The sequence below is a fragment of the Rana temporaria genome, chromosome 5 (assembly GCF_905171775.1).
Source record: "Rana temporaria chromosome 5, aRanTem1.1, whole genome shotgun sequence".
In the NCBI taxonomy this organism is placed as follows: Eukaryota; Metazoa; Chordata; class Amphibia; order Anura; family Ranidae; genus Rana; species Rana temporaria.
In genome coordinates, this window is record NC_053493.1 from 376,646,901 (window position 1) to 376,664,076 (window position 17,176).

The window sequence follows — 17,176 nt, forward strand, 5'->3', positions numbered from 1 at the left end:
TGACAATGCCTAGTGTCCCAGCAATACTTTATTGTGAAGTTGAGGTAAGTATAATTTATTTTAAGGAACAAAAAAAATTGTCTTAAAAACACTTAAACAAAAATGTCATGATCATAGAAATAATATTGAATGATATTGGACCATTTAAAAAAAAAATGAAAGTATTAGTGTTTGAAAAAAGGTGAATCAATGTTATGGTTTACAGGGCAGACTGACATAAAGTTAAAATCCCAATTACAGTCTCGACTTTAAGTTGGACAGCATTAGGCAGGGTTAGACGTTTATTTGCTAGAGACAAAAGCATGGATCTGTGGGTGCAGACTGGAGGCGATTTAGGGGCTTTGGGATGTCTCAACTGATATTTTTCTGAGGATAAATTAAGGAACCAGCATAGTCCATCTACCTCTCTGTAGTAAGATAGAAGCACCACCATGACCAAAGAATTAAACTACTTATTCTTGATGGACGGACTTCCTGCCCTCATGTCACTGAAGGTTTTGAAACTATCAAGAAGTAAAGGTAAATACACCCTACAGGGCCAAATACAACATCAAAAACAAGGATTCAAACTCTTCCCTACGGTTTCCAAAAATGTTTTTGGCGTAGATAGATGATATATAGATAGACCTAAAAGAATGCTAATTGAGAAGAACAGAAAAAGAGAGGGATTTGGTTGCAAAGAGACAATGGAGAGCTAGGCAGTCTATAAGATTCACCCCTCTTTAATTGAATCTGTTGCATCTAAGAATCTTTTTTTCATAGAATAAAATTTACGTTACTGTGTATTCATGTTTATCTATTGGATCTATAGGTTTCCTTTTCCATACATAGAGTTACTGTGTGATTTGATTTTCATGTTTGTCTGTTTCAGGACAATGCTGACTTTTTTTATATTGATGTTTGGTCCTCTAAATATACCTGGGGAGGGGAATCACCCCCAGATGAAGGTTCAATGGCTGTCATCACTAAAGGACAAACTATCCTACTGGATCAAAGCACTCCAGTGCTGAAGATGCTGCTGATTCAAGGTAGGATCAAGCCAGTATTCCAATTTACATGATGCTGTTCATCACGGGACACAGAGTCTAGTAATTACTAAGTGGGCTATATTCCTTCAGGTGCTGTAAACTGGTGTAATCAATTAGACAGGAAGTACCTCCCTATATAACCCCTCCCATACTGGGAGCACCTCAGTTTTTTCACCAGTGTCTTAGGTGTTGGTCAAGTTTGAAAAAAAGCTGTGCTTATGGGTTCTTTGGGGCTAAGGCAAGCTGGAAAAGACCGGATCCGTCCAAGGTGCTTCATAGCCAAAGTGGACGGTACCCAGGCCTCGGTACGAAGAACGAGGTTTAGCCTATAATGCCTCTCTGCGGAGGGCTGGATCCTGGGTTCCAGTACTTTTGGTCAGTTTCAAGGACCAAATGTTTTTTCTGCTTCCAGGGTGCTATATAGGTCCAGGGGAGTGGTGTTCCTGCTCATGGACCCCGGTCCCTGAAGGTCTTAGACAATACCCACGGTGAAGGGTGAAGATTGGGTCTTCTGCTTTTGCAAACCCTGTGGCGTGGAAGGTAAGGGGAAGTACCTGCGGAACTTGGTTCGACAGGAGGTCTTCCAAAAGAGGCTATTGGGTCTTGCCTGTAATGCATGTGTGCCTGGGCAAAGAAACCACTATGTCTGTTGAGACAGGATGGCTGTAGTACCCATAGATCTACCCTTGAGGGTGCTGGTACATAGGGAGGGAACTTCATGTCTAATTGATTACACCAGTGTCCAGCACCTGAAGGTGGAAAATAACCCACTTAGTAATTACTAGACTCTGTGTCCCGTGATGTACTCCAAGAAAAGGATTTTACAGGTAAGCTGTTATAAAAATCCTATTTTTTGGTATGGGTATATTGGGCATCAAAGCCTTCTTCCATATATCAAGGAACTATATTCCAAATATGCTTTACCAGTAGCTAGCAGGGCATATATAGAGAGTATTCTTGTAGATCAGAGTAGGATGCTAGCGGAATGGAGTTGGGTCCTGTAACTACCCACTATCTCTTCTGGACATGCCGGTTTTCAGACCTACACAGACTAATCTTTACAAAAAGTGGGTGTGGTATATCAAAACAAAAGCCGATATATCAGGTCTAGAATATCACGTTTTGGATTTCCAAATGAGTTGTATGTTATGGGGAATTATGTTGAATATTGTCTATATTACTAAATATAAACTTATTAAAACCTATACAGACATTTATTTATTATTTCAGGCACTAATGCCTTGTACACACAATTGGAATTTCCATCGGGATAAACTCATACAGATTTTTCTGATGGAATTCAAGCTGTCTTGCAAACACACTGTCACACCAAATTCCGACTGCCAAGAACGTGGTGATGTACAACACTACGATGAGCCTAGAAAAATAAAGTTTAATGCGTCGTCTTGATTCTGAGCATGTGTGTTTTTTCTCGGAGTTCCCTACAGACGAACGGAATTTCCGAGAACATGTTCTCTTTCTAAATTCAGATGGAAAAAAGTCAGATGGGGCACACACACGGTCGGAATATCCGATGAAGAAATTCCGTCAGACTTTTTCCATCGAAAATCCCGATTGTGTGTACGGGGCATATGAGTTCACGGTTCACTGATTGTGCATGAACCTGTGTTCCAAAAAGGGGCAGGTCTTCCTAAAATTAGGCATGACATGTCCAAATATAGTCAATATGTGGGCTAACATGTCCAAATATGGTAAATATGGGGGCTGAGCTGTAACATATTGGGGTCAGGGCTTGATGGTTAGAAAGTACAGTAAATTAGACTAACATATGATCACTACTGTTTAATGTACTTCATTGTATAGTGTTTTAGTAGACGAGTATATAATGTGCATTCTGCTTTAGTATAGGTAAATGGTATAGGAGTTTATTATGAATATCTGTCTTTTCACATCAGGAGGAACTCTGGTATTTGATGAAGCTGACATTGAGCTCCAGGCTGAGAATATTCTTATTACAGATAGCGGTGTTATGCAGGTATGGCTGACCACAGTGCTACTACATAATAGGCGGATCCACAAACGTATAAATGATTATAAGGTTGGTTTGCTCTATGTTTATATTTAGGTTGGAACTGAGGCTGCCCCATTCCAGCACAAAGCCATCATCACTCTGCATGGGCATATACGCTCCCCAGAGCTACCTGTATACGGGGCAAAAACATTGGCAGTCAGGCAAGGAACTTTGGATCTTCACGGTAAGTCAAATTTTATTTGTTAAAATAGATCCCACTTATGTAACAAAATGTACAGAAGTCCAAGATCAACGGCACAGCATTAAATATATCTTTGCATGAAAAATTATGATATATACTGGAAAATAATTTTTCATTAGGGCCGTGATTATTAAGTTTGATATGCAGAAAAAACACCAAAGACCGTTGTTGATGTTTTCCAGGTATTCCAGTGCCAGTAACTTGGACCCGTCTAGCGCAGACTGCAGAAGCTGGAAGCTCTACTCTGTTTCTACAGCAAAGTGTGACTTGGAAAGCTGGGGATGAAATTGTGATTGCTTCAACTGGACACAGGTACATGCCACATTATTCTTCACCAGTCACATCACACTTCAACAGAGATTTAAAATTCTCAGTAGCAGTAGGAAGATGGGAAAGATCTCCCTCTTACCAGCTCTGCCATTCGAGAAATGATTATGTACTTCTCTTTCACTGTTCCGCCAGGTGGATCAATGTGCCAGGGCCATATATATAGACCCACACATATGCATGTGTGTTTGAGCCTTGGGGTGCACACCCTAATGCAATAGGCTGTTCACACCTATGCGCACATTAGTATAGCTAGCTTGCGTATTTGTGTTTATATATACATAAATATGATAACGTCCTTATGAGTTTATGTTCGCTATTCTGTTTCTTGCTATCCATATGTAAAGTAAGGCCTCGTTCACACTGGTGTACTACAGTGTATGCCCAATCGAGGGCCGTATTTACCCATACAAAGGATATACAGGTGTATGCACTCCCATACACTTCAAATCCCTCAAAAAGTTTTTTTAAACACAGTTCATAAGTGCATGATAGTCCAACCACTACACTTGGCAGTTACAGCTCTCAAGGATTCTCAAGGAGCACTCTAAGACCAATAACAAAAACAAAAGTGAGGGCGATCGCCCCAGTGTAAAACCTTTATTATCCAATAGCTAAAAAACAAAATCCAGGGAACTCACATTAGGGGAAGAAATTAAGATAAATAAATGAGCTCTAGGCTGCCTCTGGTAGTCACACATCCAGTCCATTGGGGAAAAGACTTCATATAGTAATGTGGACAAGCTGCTACAGAGCAGCTAGTCTTCCATACACTGCGAGTAAAGCTGCTGCCTTTCTGCAAAGCATTCTGGACCTAATGCGCATGTGCCTGGCTGATGACAGAGCTGGTGTCAAGCAGAGACACGGACCGGGCCTAACAACAGGAGATTCGATGAGCATGTACTGTGGTTGGTATGATGATGGGTTTGGAGGTGTGGCCTCCATTTTCAAGTCCAGACCGCTAAATAGCATGCTGTATTTTATAGTGAACAAATGGCTGCCTCCCCCACGGACCATAAAGGGACCAACTTAAGCAAAGGACAACCCGGTAACAAGCAGCCTAGCTATAATCAACAGTATTGGCTTACATGGATATACATGGAAGTAAATAAAATGAACAAAACATAAGCAATACAAAAAAGTAAATAAGTATTACTCCATTAAAACTAGCCAAAAAAAAACCACTTCTGTAGGCTCAAAGAAATTCACACAAAAAGTGAAAGAATAAATAAATAAATAGGGTATTAAATCATGATAAATAATAAATTAATTAAAATCAAATTGATGGCACTAAGCATCATATTATATAATACAAATATAAATTTACATTTGTTTTCCCAATAGGCATAGTCAAAGTCAGAATGAGAAGATGACTATACAATCTGTGTCTGCTGATAACAAAACCCTGACTTTAAGTCAGCCACTGGTATACCAGCACTTAGGCATATCAGTCACCTTGCCCGATGGAACAGTCTTTGAAGCCAGAGCTGAAGTTGGCCTCCTTACAAGAAACATTCTGGTTAGAGGTTTCACCAATACAGAATGGAGTGACACAATACCAGCTTGTCCAGATGGATTTAATACAGGTAATGTACTGTTTTCTATGGCATTTGTTTCAGACATGTTGATCTTTTTATGCATTGTCCAAAGGAATCTGTTTTTTAGATAAATCCTCAAGTCTTATAAGTATTGGGTTACGTATATCATGTGAAGACAGCAGTGGAATTATATGCACCTGTCTGAAATAAATACAGAGATTTTATTTCTGACCTCCTATTGATTACACTCACAGCCTGCCCATGTGTGGTCTTCATACTTCTGAGCTAATGGTCCTGGGTATGCAATAGAAAAAATGAATTACTTATCAATGTGATGTAGTAGTTTTGCAGTGAAAACTTACATAATTCTGTACATGACTGATTTCCTTTAACCTTTTTTCCACTCAGTCTGTATACTACTATGCCCTGTGCTGTAGATACATTAGTAAATGTCCTCAACTTAAAAGCCACCAGTCAACACTTTGGGTTATTGGTGGCTCTTAATTCCAGCTGTCATCAACAGACAGAATTGAGAGCCAACAACCCTTTGACAATCAGGAACAAACCAGTGTGGTTCTCCATCATGTGATCATTATGTCAACTATGATATAGTGATCACATGCAGGCTGAAGGCTTCAGTTGGATTGGCAAGGGCATCTATGTAATAGTGTTATTATCATATACAATTATATTAACAATATTCGAAAAAGTATAATAAATAAATTTGACAATCTAAAAAAAGTTTATGAAATACATTATTTATATAATTTTGAGCCTATGATAAAGAAAGCAGAGCAGTTTTTTTTCCCAAAAACAGTTTAACAAATAAAAGCCTATTATGATGTAAACATAAATAAAATAAATATAAAAATTTGATAAAACACTGACCGTTGGACACGAAAGGCTCAACTATCTTACTGTTCACAAAAGTATCCAAACATAACTCTCCATAAAGTCATACATTCACCTAGAGATCATTGATGTAGGTGCATAGTTCCACCTCTGGCTCCTTCCTCATCCATCAGCAAAGGGTCAAGGTGCCCATTGAGGTAGAGGTGTCCATGGGCTTGCTAATATGTTCTGAATACAGGGAGTGAAATTGTTATCAATGGCATGGGTTTGGAACGGTGCATGTCCCACTTGTTCTTTACATTACCTTGTTTAAAACACCTGAGAGTGTGCCATTTCTTGTTCCAGGTGAATTTGCTACACAAACATGTTTCCAGGGACGGTCTGGAGAGACAATAGGAAGTGATCAGTTTGGAGGATGTATAATGTTTCATGCACCAGAGCCTGGCAAGCTGCTGTCCATTGGAAGAATAGAATATGTAGAGGTAACTGATATGTTCCTGAGATATTAGGGCTATGTGTACATTGCTACTCTTAAGCTGGCTATACTACAGTATATCCTGTGAGTTTTTTGTGGTTCTTTTGTCCAACCAGTGGACTAAACTAAAAAGAAACCTCACAGACCCCTGCATGCACACAAACAATATGGATTCAGGTATCTCCCCCATTTTGCTATTGTATTCTTACAGCGGGGACTGACCGCCATCAGAATAAACTGATCAGCGCTGCATCCATTGATTGAAAGTTTGGTCCTTCACGCTATCAAGTGAATCAATCTAATCTAAATAATGATATGGAAATTGCTGCTAGATCTAAAGTGTACACAGTGCACAAAAATTGGTAATGAATAAAAAAGTGATCAGCGCAACATTCATTGGCTGCAGCAGCTGACCGAATGCTGGTTTTCCAGCAGGAACATTTGACAGAAGCTGGTCTGATGATTTGCTTCTGTTGAACAAACAGGGCTACAAACAGAACAAAATGTGTCGGGTTCCTGCTGAACTGGCTAAAATTCAATACATGTGTAGCCAGCTTTAGACTTAATGAGCAGTTAGCCCTTGCAGTATTTTTTTATTCCTGGAGCTTCAAGTTCTACTTTTAATATCAGTTTTGAGTAGACTTATGTTACCTATAGCATAAACATTTCAGAACAGAAACATAAAACATAGTATATATTTCTCTTTCAGATTTTCCATGCAGGTCAAGCTTTCCGGTTGGGACGTTATCCTATTCACTGGCATTTAATGGGGGATGTCCAGTTTAAGTCATATGTACGGGGCTGTGGAATCCACCAGACCTACAATAGAGCAGTAACTATACACAACACTCATCATCTTCTTGTTGAACACAACGTCATTTATGACATCATGGGAGGAGCCTTCTTCATTGAGGATGGCATAGAACATGGCAATGTGCTTCAGTACAACTTGGCAGTATTTGTCCAGCAAAGTACCAGTCTACTGAATGATGACGTTACACCAGCAGGGTATTGGGTAACAAATCCAAACAACACCATTAGGCACAATGCAGCTGCTGGTGGCACACATTTTGGTTTTTGGTACAGAATGCACGACCACCCAGATGGTCCATCGTACGACCCGAACATTTGCCAGAAACGAGTGCCACTTGGTGAATTCTACAACAACACTGTTCACTCTCAAGGATGGTTTGGCATCTGGATATTTCAAGAGTACTTTCCCATGGTAACAGGATCTTGCAGTTCTTCTACACCATCTCCTGCTGTTTTCAAATCATTGACCACATGGAACTGTCAGAAAGGGGCTGAATGGGTAAATGGAGGGGCTCTTCAATTTCATAACTTCACCATGGTAAATAATGAAGATTCTGGCATAGAAACCAAGAGGGTTATTTCATCTAACGTTGGTGGATGGGGTGAGACCTATGGAGCTGTCCTTAAGAATGCCATAATTGTGGGCCATCTGGATGAACTAGGACTTGGCTCTAGTTATTGCACAGCTAGGGGCATAACTCTACCATTCGATGAAGGACTGACAGTATCATCAGTCAAGTTTATGAATTTTGACAGACCAAACTGTGCAGCGATTGCAGTGACATCAATTACTGGAGTGTGTGGTGACAGGTGTGGAGGTTGGAGTGCAAGGTTTAATGGAATAGAATATTTTAATGTACCTAACAAGGCTGGATTTCGATGGGAACATGAAGTTGTTTTAACTGACATGGATGGAACTCTTACAGGTAAAAATATTTTATTAAAAATTGGGTTAGTGTTAATTATTATTATCTAAGCCATGCCTAAAACCCAAAGAAGGTAATTGAGCACCCAATGTAAGCACAGAAATTACCCATCTCCCAACTAACATTTCTGTATAACTTATATATTATGTGACCAGAAATATGAGGCCACCCACCAAATGATTGTGTTCAGGTGATTTTTAGTGAAGAGTACTGTTGATGCTACAGCATACAAATACTTTTTTGCACCTTGAACCTTGTCACCACATTTTAGGAAATACCCTTTTCCATGAAGACATGGGGCCAGATTCTCGTACATTTGCGGCGGCGCAACGTAACCCGTTTACGTTACACCGCCGCAAGTTTTCAGTGTAAGTGCCTGATCCACAAAGCACTTACCTGTAAACTTGCGGCGGTGTATCGTAAACATGTCCGGCGCAAGCCCGCCCAATTCAAATGGGGCGTGTACATTCAAAATTAGGCGCGCTCCCGCACCGGACGTACTGTGCATGCTCAGTTTAGAAATTCCCGCCGTGCTTTACGCGATGTGACTTCATTTTTTAGAGCGGCGACGTGCGTAGCGTCCATTCGTATTCCCGGACGTCTTACGCCAAAACAAAAAAAAATTGAAATTCGACCCGGGAACGACGGCCATACTTTAACATGGCTCGACTAAAGTTAAGGCATGTTAAAGCATGACTAACTTTGCGACGGGAAAAAATTACTAGCGATGACGTAACGAACGCGAAAACCATCGTGGATCGCCGTAAATGCTGATTAGCATACCCGACGCAGGAAAACTACGCAAACTCCACCCAGCGGCGGCCGAAGTATTGCATCCTAAGATCCGACGGTGTAAGTCAATTACACCTGTCGGATCTTAGGGCTATCTATGCGGAAATGATTCTATGAATCAGCCGCATAGATAGGACAAGAGATACGACGGTGTATCAGGAGATACGCCGTCGTATCTCTTTTGTGAATCTGGCCCATAGTTTGGAAACTTTGGTGTGGAAAGTTACAACATAGCTCTTTGGGATAAATGGGCACACACTCTAAAATCTTGTGGAAAGCCCCCCAAAAGGATTGAAGGCTGTTATACATGCCAATGAGGGTAGGGGGAATCCATATTAAAGGTGATTCCCAACAAGTTTATATAGGTGTGATGATCAGCTGTCCACAAACATGTATTGTTTAATTGGAAATGTTCAGATTCTCCATCAGCCTCTCAGTAGGATTTTTCCTTGATTTGAAGTGTGTAGAAGCCTGTGCTGGAATCAGAAAGGTTGATAGAGTTCCCCTAAGCTTCTCTTACCTTTTCCCTAAAGTGAGTAGGTACAAAAGGCTCTAAATATCTACATCCACCAGCCAATCTCAGCATTTTCAGGGATAAAATTAAGGATGTTTCTAAAATTAATCATATTTTTTTATACTTCCTAAAATTTTGAAATTATGAAATACATTTTTCTTCATATAGGACAAACAGGAGCAAAGGTGGTACCAGCAAGTGGACTGCTTGACCCATCGCAGTGTAGCCAACATAGTGATTGGAGTGCTGGTTTTCCTGGTTTTGTCTGTAACTCTACAGTCAGTTTTCACCGACTGGCATTCAATAACCCATCTCCATCATCCCTTCTGTGGAAAGATGTCATCATTTCCAACTCCTTTGGTAAGTTTTATTATTTATTGGCTTTGCACAATAAAAAAAGACCCCTAGTAAACATGTAAAATGTTTCCAATAGCTGTGTGTATTAGGGCTAAGCGCTTCCTTTTCTTGTTCAAATGTTTTATTGAAATATGACAAAGTGCATGTCAAAACACATGTTAAAAGAACCATAACAAAGAGGTTCGAAATATAAGCCATCAATGAATAGCACACATGAAGAACTGCAAGGAAAAAGCTGTGTCCAGATATTCAGATCTATACAATGTATGACATAAGGGGGCAAGTCCCCACAGTGGAAGAAGGGCGGGTTACAGGCTAGGCTTAGTAATAAAAATTACAACAAATAAATCAGGTTAGAAAGGAAAATCATAAAAATGGTACAGCTAGGAGCCTCAGAAGGGGATGTTGGGAGCAGGATATTAAGTGCTTCACCAGAGGCTCTCTAAGGAAGCATTTGGGAGAAACCTGTGGATAAATGTATTAAGCTTGGGGGGGGGGGGTTTAGAGTAGAGGAGGGAGGTCAGAGGGACCCCTAGAGAGGACCACATTCAAGGTTACTAGCAAGTTATGGTAATAGGAGTGGGTCATCAAAGTCAGGAGGCAGGTAATGGGTAATCCAAGTCCTCCACAGTTTTTCATAGAATGACTGCCTCGGTTTTGGTATAAGCTTTCCTTTTTATTACATTGTCTTTTCATTTCTTTTTGATTTTCCTTTTTTGTCATTTCTTTTCCTTTTCATTTTCCTAATTTGTTTTACTTATTTTCTACTGTTTTCCTTTAAATATGTACTTTTAGATGATTTTTTTTCCTTTACATTCCTGCCAATTGTTTTCCTTTCCTGCTTCATTTTCTTTCCCTTTCCTGTTTCTTTTTTAATTATTATTATTAGTTACTATTCCTTTTCATTTTCCTTTTGCATTTTCCTTCTTTCTTTCGCCTCTCCCTTTTAATACTCTTTTTTACCAGTAAAATGTTTATATTCAATTTAGGTCGCACTGTTGTTCCCTGCTTACATTTACGTTTAACTCACCCGGATGGATGGATGGCCTTGCTGCCTAATGCTAATTCCTTCAATTGGTATTTCAGCAATGTGAATTTCATCACAAATATTTCATACACTTCAACTTTCTATGGATTTAAGGTAAAGGAATATAGTTATTTAGCAGATAAACCAAATTTATAATAAGACAAGTAAGGCTGCAAAAACTGCATTCACACTAGCCTCCCTCCTTTGTTTTATTTTAAAATAGAAATGACTGTAACTGGGAAGTATACACATACTTTGGGCCAGATTCACGTATAATCGCGGCAGCGTAACTTATCCTAGATAAGTACACCGCCGCAATTTTTCATCGCAAGTGCCTGATTCACCAAGCACTTGCGATGAAAACTACGCCCGCGGCCTCCGGCGTAAGGCGGCCCAATTTAAATGGGCGTGTGCCATTTAAATTAGGCGCACTCCCGCGCCGGACCTACCGCGCATGCTCCGGTTCCGAACTCCCGCCGTGCTTTGCGCGCCGTGACGTCATTTTTTTGAACGGCGAAAAACCGTTGTGGATCCGCCGTAACTGCTAATTTGCATACCCGACGCTGTTTTACGACGCAAACTCCCCCCAGCGGCGGCCGCGGTACGGCATCCTAAAATCCGACAGTGTAAAACAATTACACCTGTCGGATCTTAGGGCTATCTATGCGTAACTGATTCTATGAATCAGTCGCATTGATAGAAACAGAGATACGACGGCGTATCAGGAGAAACGCCGTTGTATCTCATTTGTGAATCTGGCCCTTTATGCTCCCCAGATCAATTTCTCCTGCAATGGAATGTACTTGCGTTTACTCGCTTTTACATGCATTTAGGCGTGTTCAGAGTATCTAATCTGACTTTGGAAGCACAGAATTCAATTTCTTCAATTAAATACGGCTAAACAATACATCTAAACACAGAGAAACACACAGGGGGTTATTTACGAAAGGCAAATCCACTTTGCACTACAAGTGCAAACTACAAGTGCAAAGTGCACTTGAAATTGCACTGAAAGTGCACTTGGAAGTGCAGTCGCTGTAGTTTCGAGGGGGGGGGGGGACATGCAAGGAAAATAAGAAACAGCATTATAGCTTGCACATGATTGAATAATAAAATCAGCAGAGATTCCCCTCATTTCAGATCTACCCCTCAGATTTAAAGCGACTGCACTTCCAAGTGCACTTTCAGTGCAATTTCAAGTGCACTTTGCACTTGTGTTGCAAATTGGTTTTGCCTTTTGTAAATAACCCCCACAGTGTGATTTATACCATTTAAAACAATTACATGCATTTATAAATGTCCTATAAGCGCATATAAATGCATATATGTCATTGCCAGTGTGAATGAGACCTTGTAAATAGGCAATATAGAACATTGTATTACTAGAATAAGCCTCTAATTGAAAGTAAGAACGTAGGCCCAATACTAAAGTGATCATTGAGTTCCTACTGAGATGTGCTTTTCAAATCTTGGCCATCGATGGCTGCTACAAATCACTAATACATATCCTTCAGCCATGATTCCTGCAATGTTGGTCAGGGAGTGATGTCCTAACCTACTGTATCCCTGGAGCTTTCCTTTTTGTAAAATAAGTTAGAAATGGCATCTCCTGTATTTGACAGGCTCTCTTTTAAAACATTTCTCCACACTGCTGCAGATTTAATTGATGTCTCGCTCAGGTGTGTCTTGAAAACGTTGTTATTGAAAGCTGAACTTTAGGCATGGACTGTTTTGGACAGTTACCATGGTCCATCTTGGAACAATATAAGTATGTATGCACAAAGCATTCCTGTCCATCCCACTTCTGCACCTTGTCCAATTGGAGGACACCGCATTCATGGAGAATTCTTTTTTCAACTGCCAAGCGAGTGACTTCCTATGTTCACTATGCAGCAGGTCAGTTGTTCGGCACAGGACACAGAAGCCAGTGGTGATCACTGTAGTAGCAGTGCCTTCTACAATGATTTCCAACTTCAGCGGGGATCGGCCAGGTATTTCACGTGCATACTTATATTGGTCCAAGCTGGACTAATGTAAATATGCAAACTAGTCCATGGTTAAACTTCAGAATGTTAGAACACATCTCCTGAGTCTGATATTAGCTGGCCATTTTATGAGATTTACATACTTTTCTTTCTTCTGTTACAATGAAAACCACTAATATACTTTAAGAAAAGCATGTTAGAAGATTAGGCGCAAAAGAAGGCAACAAAAGAGCACACAGTTTCTTGCACTTCAAGATCTTTGACTTTTTCTTATTATAGCTGGCTATTATTATTATTATTAAGTGTCATCAACTTAAATTCGAGTTCTAGTGACTTGATGAATAAGATCTCTAAAAAGGAGTCGGCTTTGTACTAGTCTGGCTAGATCCTCCAGTGTCATTCCCACAGCTGTAGTCAATGGCCCAGATTCAAGAAGCACTTGCGCCCGCGCAACCATAGTTGCGCGGCGCAAGTGCTTACTTGCTCCGGTGTAACGAGTGCTCCTGATTCAGGAACCTCGTTACACCGAATGCAGCCTAGGATGTGACAAACATAAGCCTCCTTATGCCTTCACATCCCAGGCTGCATTCTTGCGTTGGCCGCTAGGGGGCGCGGCCTTTGTGATCGGCGTGTAGTATGCAAATTGCATACTACCACCGATTCACAAAAGTTGCGCGGGCCCTGCGTACGCAAGGTACGGAGTTTCCGTACGGCGCCTTTAGCATAAGGTTGCTCCTGCTAATAGCAGGCGCAGCCAATGCTAAAGTATAGCTGCGCCTCCCACTCGCGACGTTCAAATTTCACGTCGTTTACGTAAGTGAACCGTGAATGGCGCTGGACGCCATTCACGTTCACTTACAAGCAAATGACGTCCTTGCGACGTCATTTGCCGCAATGCACGTCGGGAAAGTTTCCCGACGGAGCATGCGCTGTTCGCTCGGCGCGGGAGCGTGCCTAATTTAAATGATTCCCGCCCCCGGCGGGATCATTTACATTAGGCAGCCTTGCGCCCGGCTGCTTAGCATATTGCCCGTGCAATTTACGGAGCAACTGCTCCGTGAATCACGGGCAAAGCGCAATATTTGCGTGGGCGCAGAGAAAAAAATTTGCTTTTTGCCCACGCAAATATTGCTCGATTCTATTTGAATCTGGGCCAATGTTTCCAACCACCTAGTAGTCAGACTCCCTCTTTTCTCCAGTGATCTCTCTCTTCTAACAGTGTGACCAAAATATGACAGCCGTAACTTCATCATTTGGGCTTCTTGTGACAGTTTGATCTCATCCCAAATCATTCTATTAGTTCTACGGGCTGTCCATGGCATGCATACAATCCTTCTCCAGTACCAAAGCTCAAATGAGTCAATCTTCTTTCTATCCTGTTTCAATAGAGTCCAGCTTTCATAACCATAATTACCGCCATGTTGGAATTTCCCAGCTTTATCAGCATTGCAGACTATAGCCTGGAATGCTAATCAGTGTATTCTGTCTGTTGGAAAGTCTCCCCAATTTCAGAATACAATGGCACAGCAGGGAGGATTCCCCCATCCACACAGGTCAGTTTTTGGTTGAATGAAAAAATCGGACTCATCTATGGGTTGCCTAAAGCCTCGTGAACAACAATATTTTTTTTTATTCAACCCAGCAGGTTAAAAAAAAACAAAAAAACTGACAGCTCAGGTTGGGGGATGGTCCCTTTGCCAGAACACTCTGGTCAGTGCTCTCAGCCATTGGCTGAGAGCGCTGATCAGGAGCTGGTCGCAAGACCTTTTACAGTCATGAACCTTCCTTGTGAGCTTTTCAACAGTCATGAGCTGAGTGGCTGACATATGTCGGACCAGCTGCCTTACACGCAGGCCAAATGTTGGCCGCTTTCTATTGAACCGGCCGCTGCCGGCCGACATTTGGCCTGTGTATATGAGGCTTGAGTGATCAGACAGGACTGTGAGCTCTCTCTTTTGAAAACTTGCAGCAGCAGATCATAAATTGCCCAAAAATGCCAATCTAAAATTTACCTTACTAGTCTGACTACAACCCCTAGCTAAAAGTATGAAATCACCACTCTTGGAAAATGTTGATTAAATTGTTTAATTGTATAGCAAGAAAACTAATCCCAGACATGCCTCAAAACTATTTTCATTTAACATTCCAACCTTCTGGCTTTAAGAAACACTTAAAAAAAAAGAAAAAAAGAAAGAAAACTGTAGTCAGTTGCAACTTTTTTTACAGATCAAGCAGAGGAGAAAAATATGGAATCACTCATTTCAGAGGAAAATATTATGGAATCACCATATACTTTGCAGTTCTAAAATAAACATCTGCATCAGATTACATCCTGAAAAATTATCACCAAACATCCTTTCAATTGGTGAAATAAGAAAAGTGTATATCTCAATATAAAATTGTTTATTTATTGAAGATTTATTGACTCTCCCCTTATACCTTTACCTGAAAAATGCAACCCCATATCATCAATGATTGTGGAAATTTGCATGTTTTCTTCAGGCAGTCATTCTGTATACATTTTATTTTGAATGTCACCAAACTGAATATCACTTACATCTAGTCATCCACAGTCCATGATTGCTCTTCTTTAGCCCACTGTAACCTTGTTTTTTTCCTGTTTAGGTGTTAATGATGGTTTTCGTTAGTACAAATTACATGGGAACGTTTTTAAAGGGAAGGGTACTGGTAGACCAAGGAAGACATCAAAGTGTCAAGTTAAAAAACTTAAAGCAATATGCCTTGAAAACAGAAAATGCAAAACAAAGGAGGAATAAATTGTCAGAAACTGAAGTCAATGGCCCAGATTCACAGAGAGCGGGCGCACATCACGCCGCTGTAGTGCAAACAATGTATGCTACGCCAACGCAGCGCAGAGAGGCAAGCAGGAAATTCACAAAGCCAGTGCTCCCAAAACTGCACTGGGTTTTGAAGGCGTACGCCGGCAGAGGTGGAAGTGGGCGTGAGCCATGCAAATGAGGCGTGACCCCATGCAAATGATGGGCCGAGCACCAGACAGATACGTATCACGAACTGCGCATGCACCGTGACGTGGACGCATCCCTCTGCGCATGCTCACAACCACGTTGGAACAACTGCCTAAACTACGCCGGATCACTGCCTACAGCGTGAATGTAACCTACGCCCAGCCAGACACACGTCCAACGTAAAATACGCCGGATTGTATTCCCTGGTGCAGACCTTTGCATGTCTGCTGCTGGGTTGCACCTCCTTTATGGGGTATAACTTTACGCCGGACGTACAACTTACGCGCACCTCGCGTAGCCTGCGTCGGGCGCACGTACGTTCGTGAATCGCTGTATTTTCCTCATTTGCATATTTGAATGGCTAATCAATGGGAGCGCCACCATGCGTCCAGCCTAAATGTGCGCCCACCCAACACCGGCGTAGGCAAGTTACGTCGGCGGGATGAAGCCTGTTTTTAGGCGCATCTTGGTTTGTGGGTCCGGCGCACAGATACGACGGCGCACATTTCCACTTACATCGGCTTATCTTGTTTTGTGCTTTGTGAATCCGGGCCTATGTCTGTTACTGAACTGTAAGACATCGCCTAATGGAAATGGGATTTACATACAGAAAAGCAAAAACCATTTTTAACACCTAAACAGAGAAAAAAACAAGGTTACAGTGGGCTAAAGAAAGGCAATCATGGACTGTGGATGAAAATGATATTCAGTGATGAATTACGAATCTGCATTGGGCAGGGTGATGATGCTGGAACTTTTGTTTGGTGCTCTTCCAATGAAATGTATGAAGACAATCGCCTGAAGAAAACATGCAAATTTCCACAATCATTGGTGTTATGGGGTTGTATGCCAGGTAAAGGTACAGGGGAGACTGCAGTCATTAAATCTTCAATAAATGCACAAGTTTATGTTGAGATTTTGGACACTTTTCTTATTCCATCAATTGAAAGGATGTTTGGTGATGATGGCATCATTTTTCAGGGTGTAATCTGAAGCAGATGTTTTATAACTGCAAAGTACATGGTGATTCCATAATATTGTCCTCAGAATTGAGTGATTCCATATTTTTTCTGCTTGATCTGAAAAAACAGTTGCAACTGACTACAGTTTTCTTTCTTTTCTTTTCTTTTTTATATTTTTTAAGTGTTTCTTAAAGCCAGAAAGTTGGAATGTTAAATGCAAATGGTTTTAAGGCATGTCTGTAATTTTTTTTTTTTGCACAATTAAACAATGGAATCAACGTTTTCCAAGAGTAGTGATTCCATACTTTTTGCCAGGGGTTGTATATGAGCAGATAATCAGAGAGAAAGAAGGGAATCTT

General features: G+C 41.0%; 1 protein-coding gene across 1 annotated transcript in view; it reads left to right on the forward strand.

Moving 5' to 3' along the window:
• Nucleotides 1–17,176, forward strand: part of LOC120941466 (fibrocystin-L-like) — a 239,500-nt gene that overhangs the window by 141,013 nt on the left and 81,311 nt on the right. The window contains exons 44-52 of the mRNA XM_040354858.1: nucleotides 872–1,028; nucleotides 2,945–3,024; nucleotides 3,115–3,244; nucleotides 3,445–3,574; nucleotides 4,934–5,175; nucleotides 6,325–6,461; nucleotides 7,164–8,193; nucleotides 9,668–9,859; nucleotides 10,846–10,997. Coding sequence (XP_040210792.1) covers nucleotides 872–1,028; nucleotides 2,945–3,024; nucleotides 3,115–3,244; nucleotides 3,445–3,574; nucleotides 4,934–5,175; nucleotides 6,325–6,461; nucleotides 7,164–8,193; nucleotides 9,668–9,859; nucleotides 10,846–10,997 — 2,250 coding nt within the window. The remainder of the gene's footprint in view (nucleotides 1–871; nucleotides 1,029–2,944; nucleotides 3,025–3,114; nucleotides 3,245–3,444; nucleotides 3,575–4,933; nucleotides 5,176–6,324; nucleotides 6,462–7,163; nucleotides 8,194–9,667; nucleotides 9,860–10,845; nucleotides 10,998–17,176) is intronic.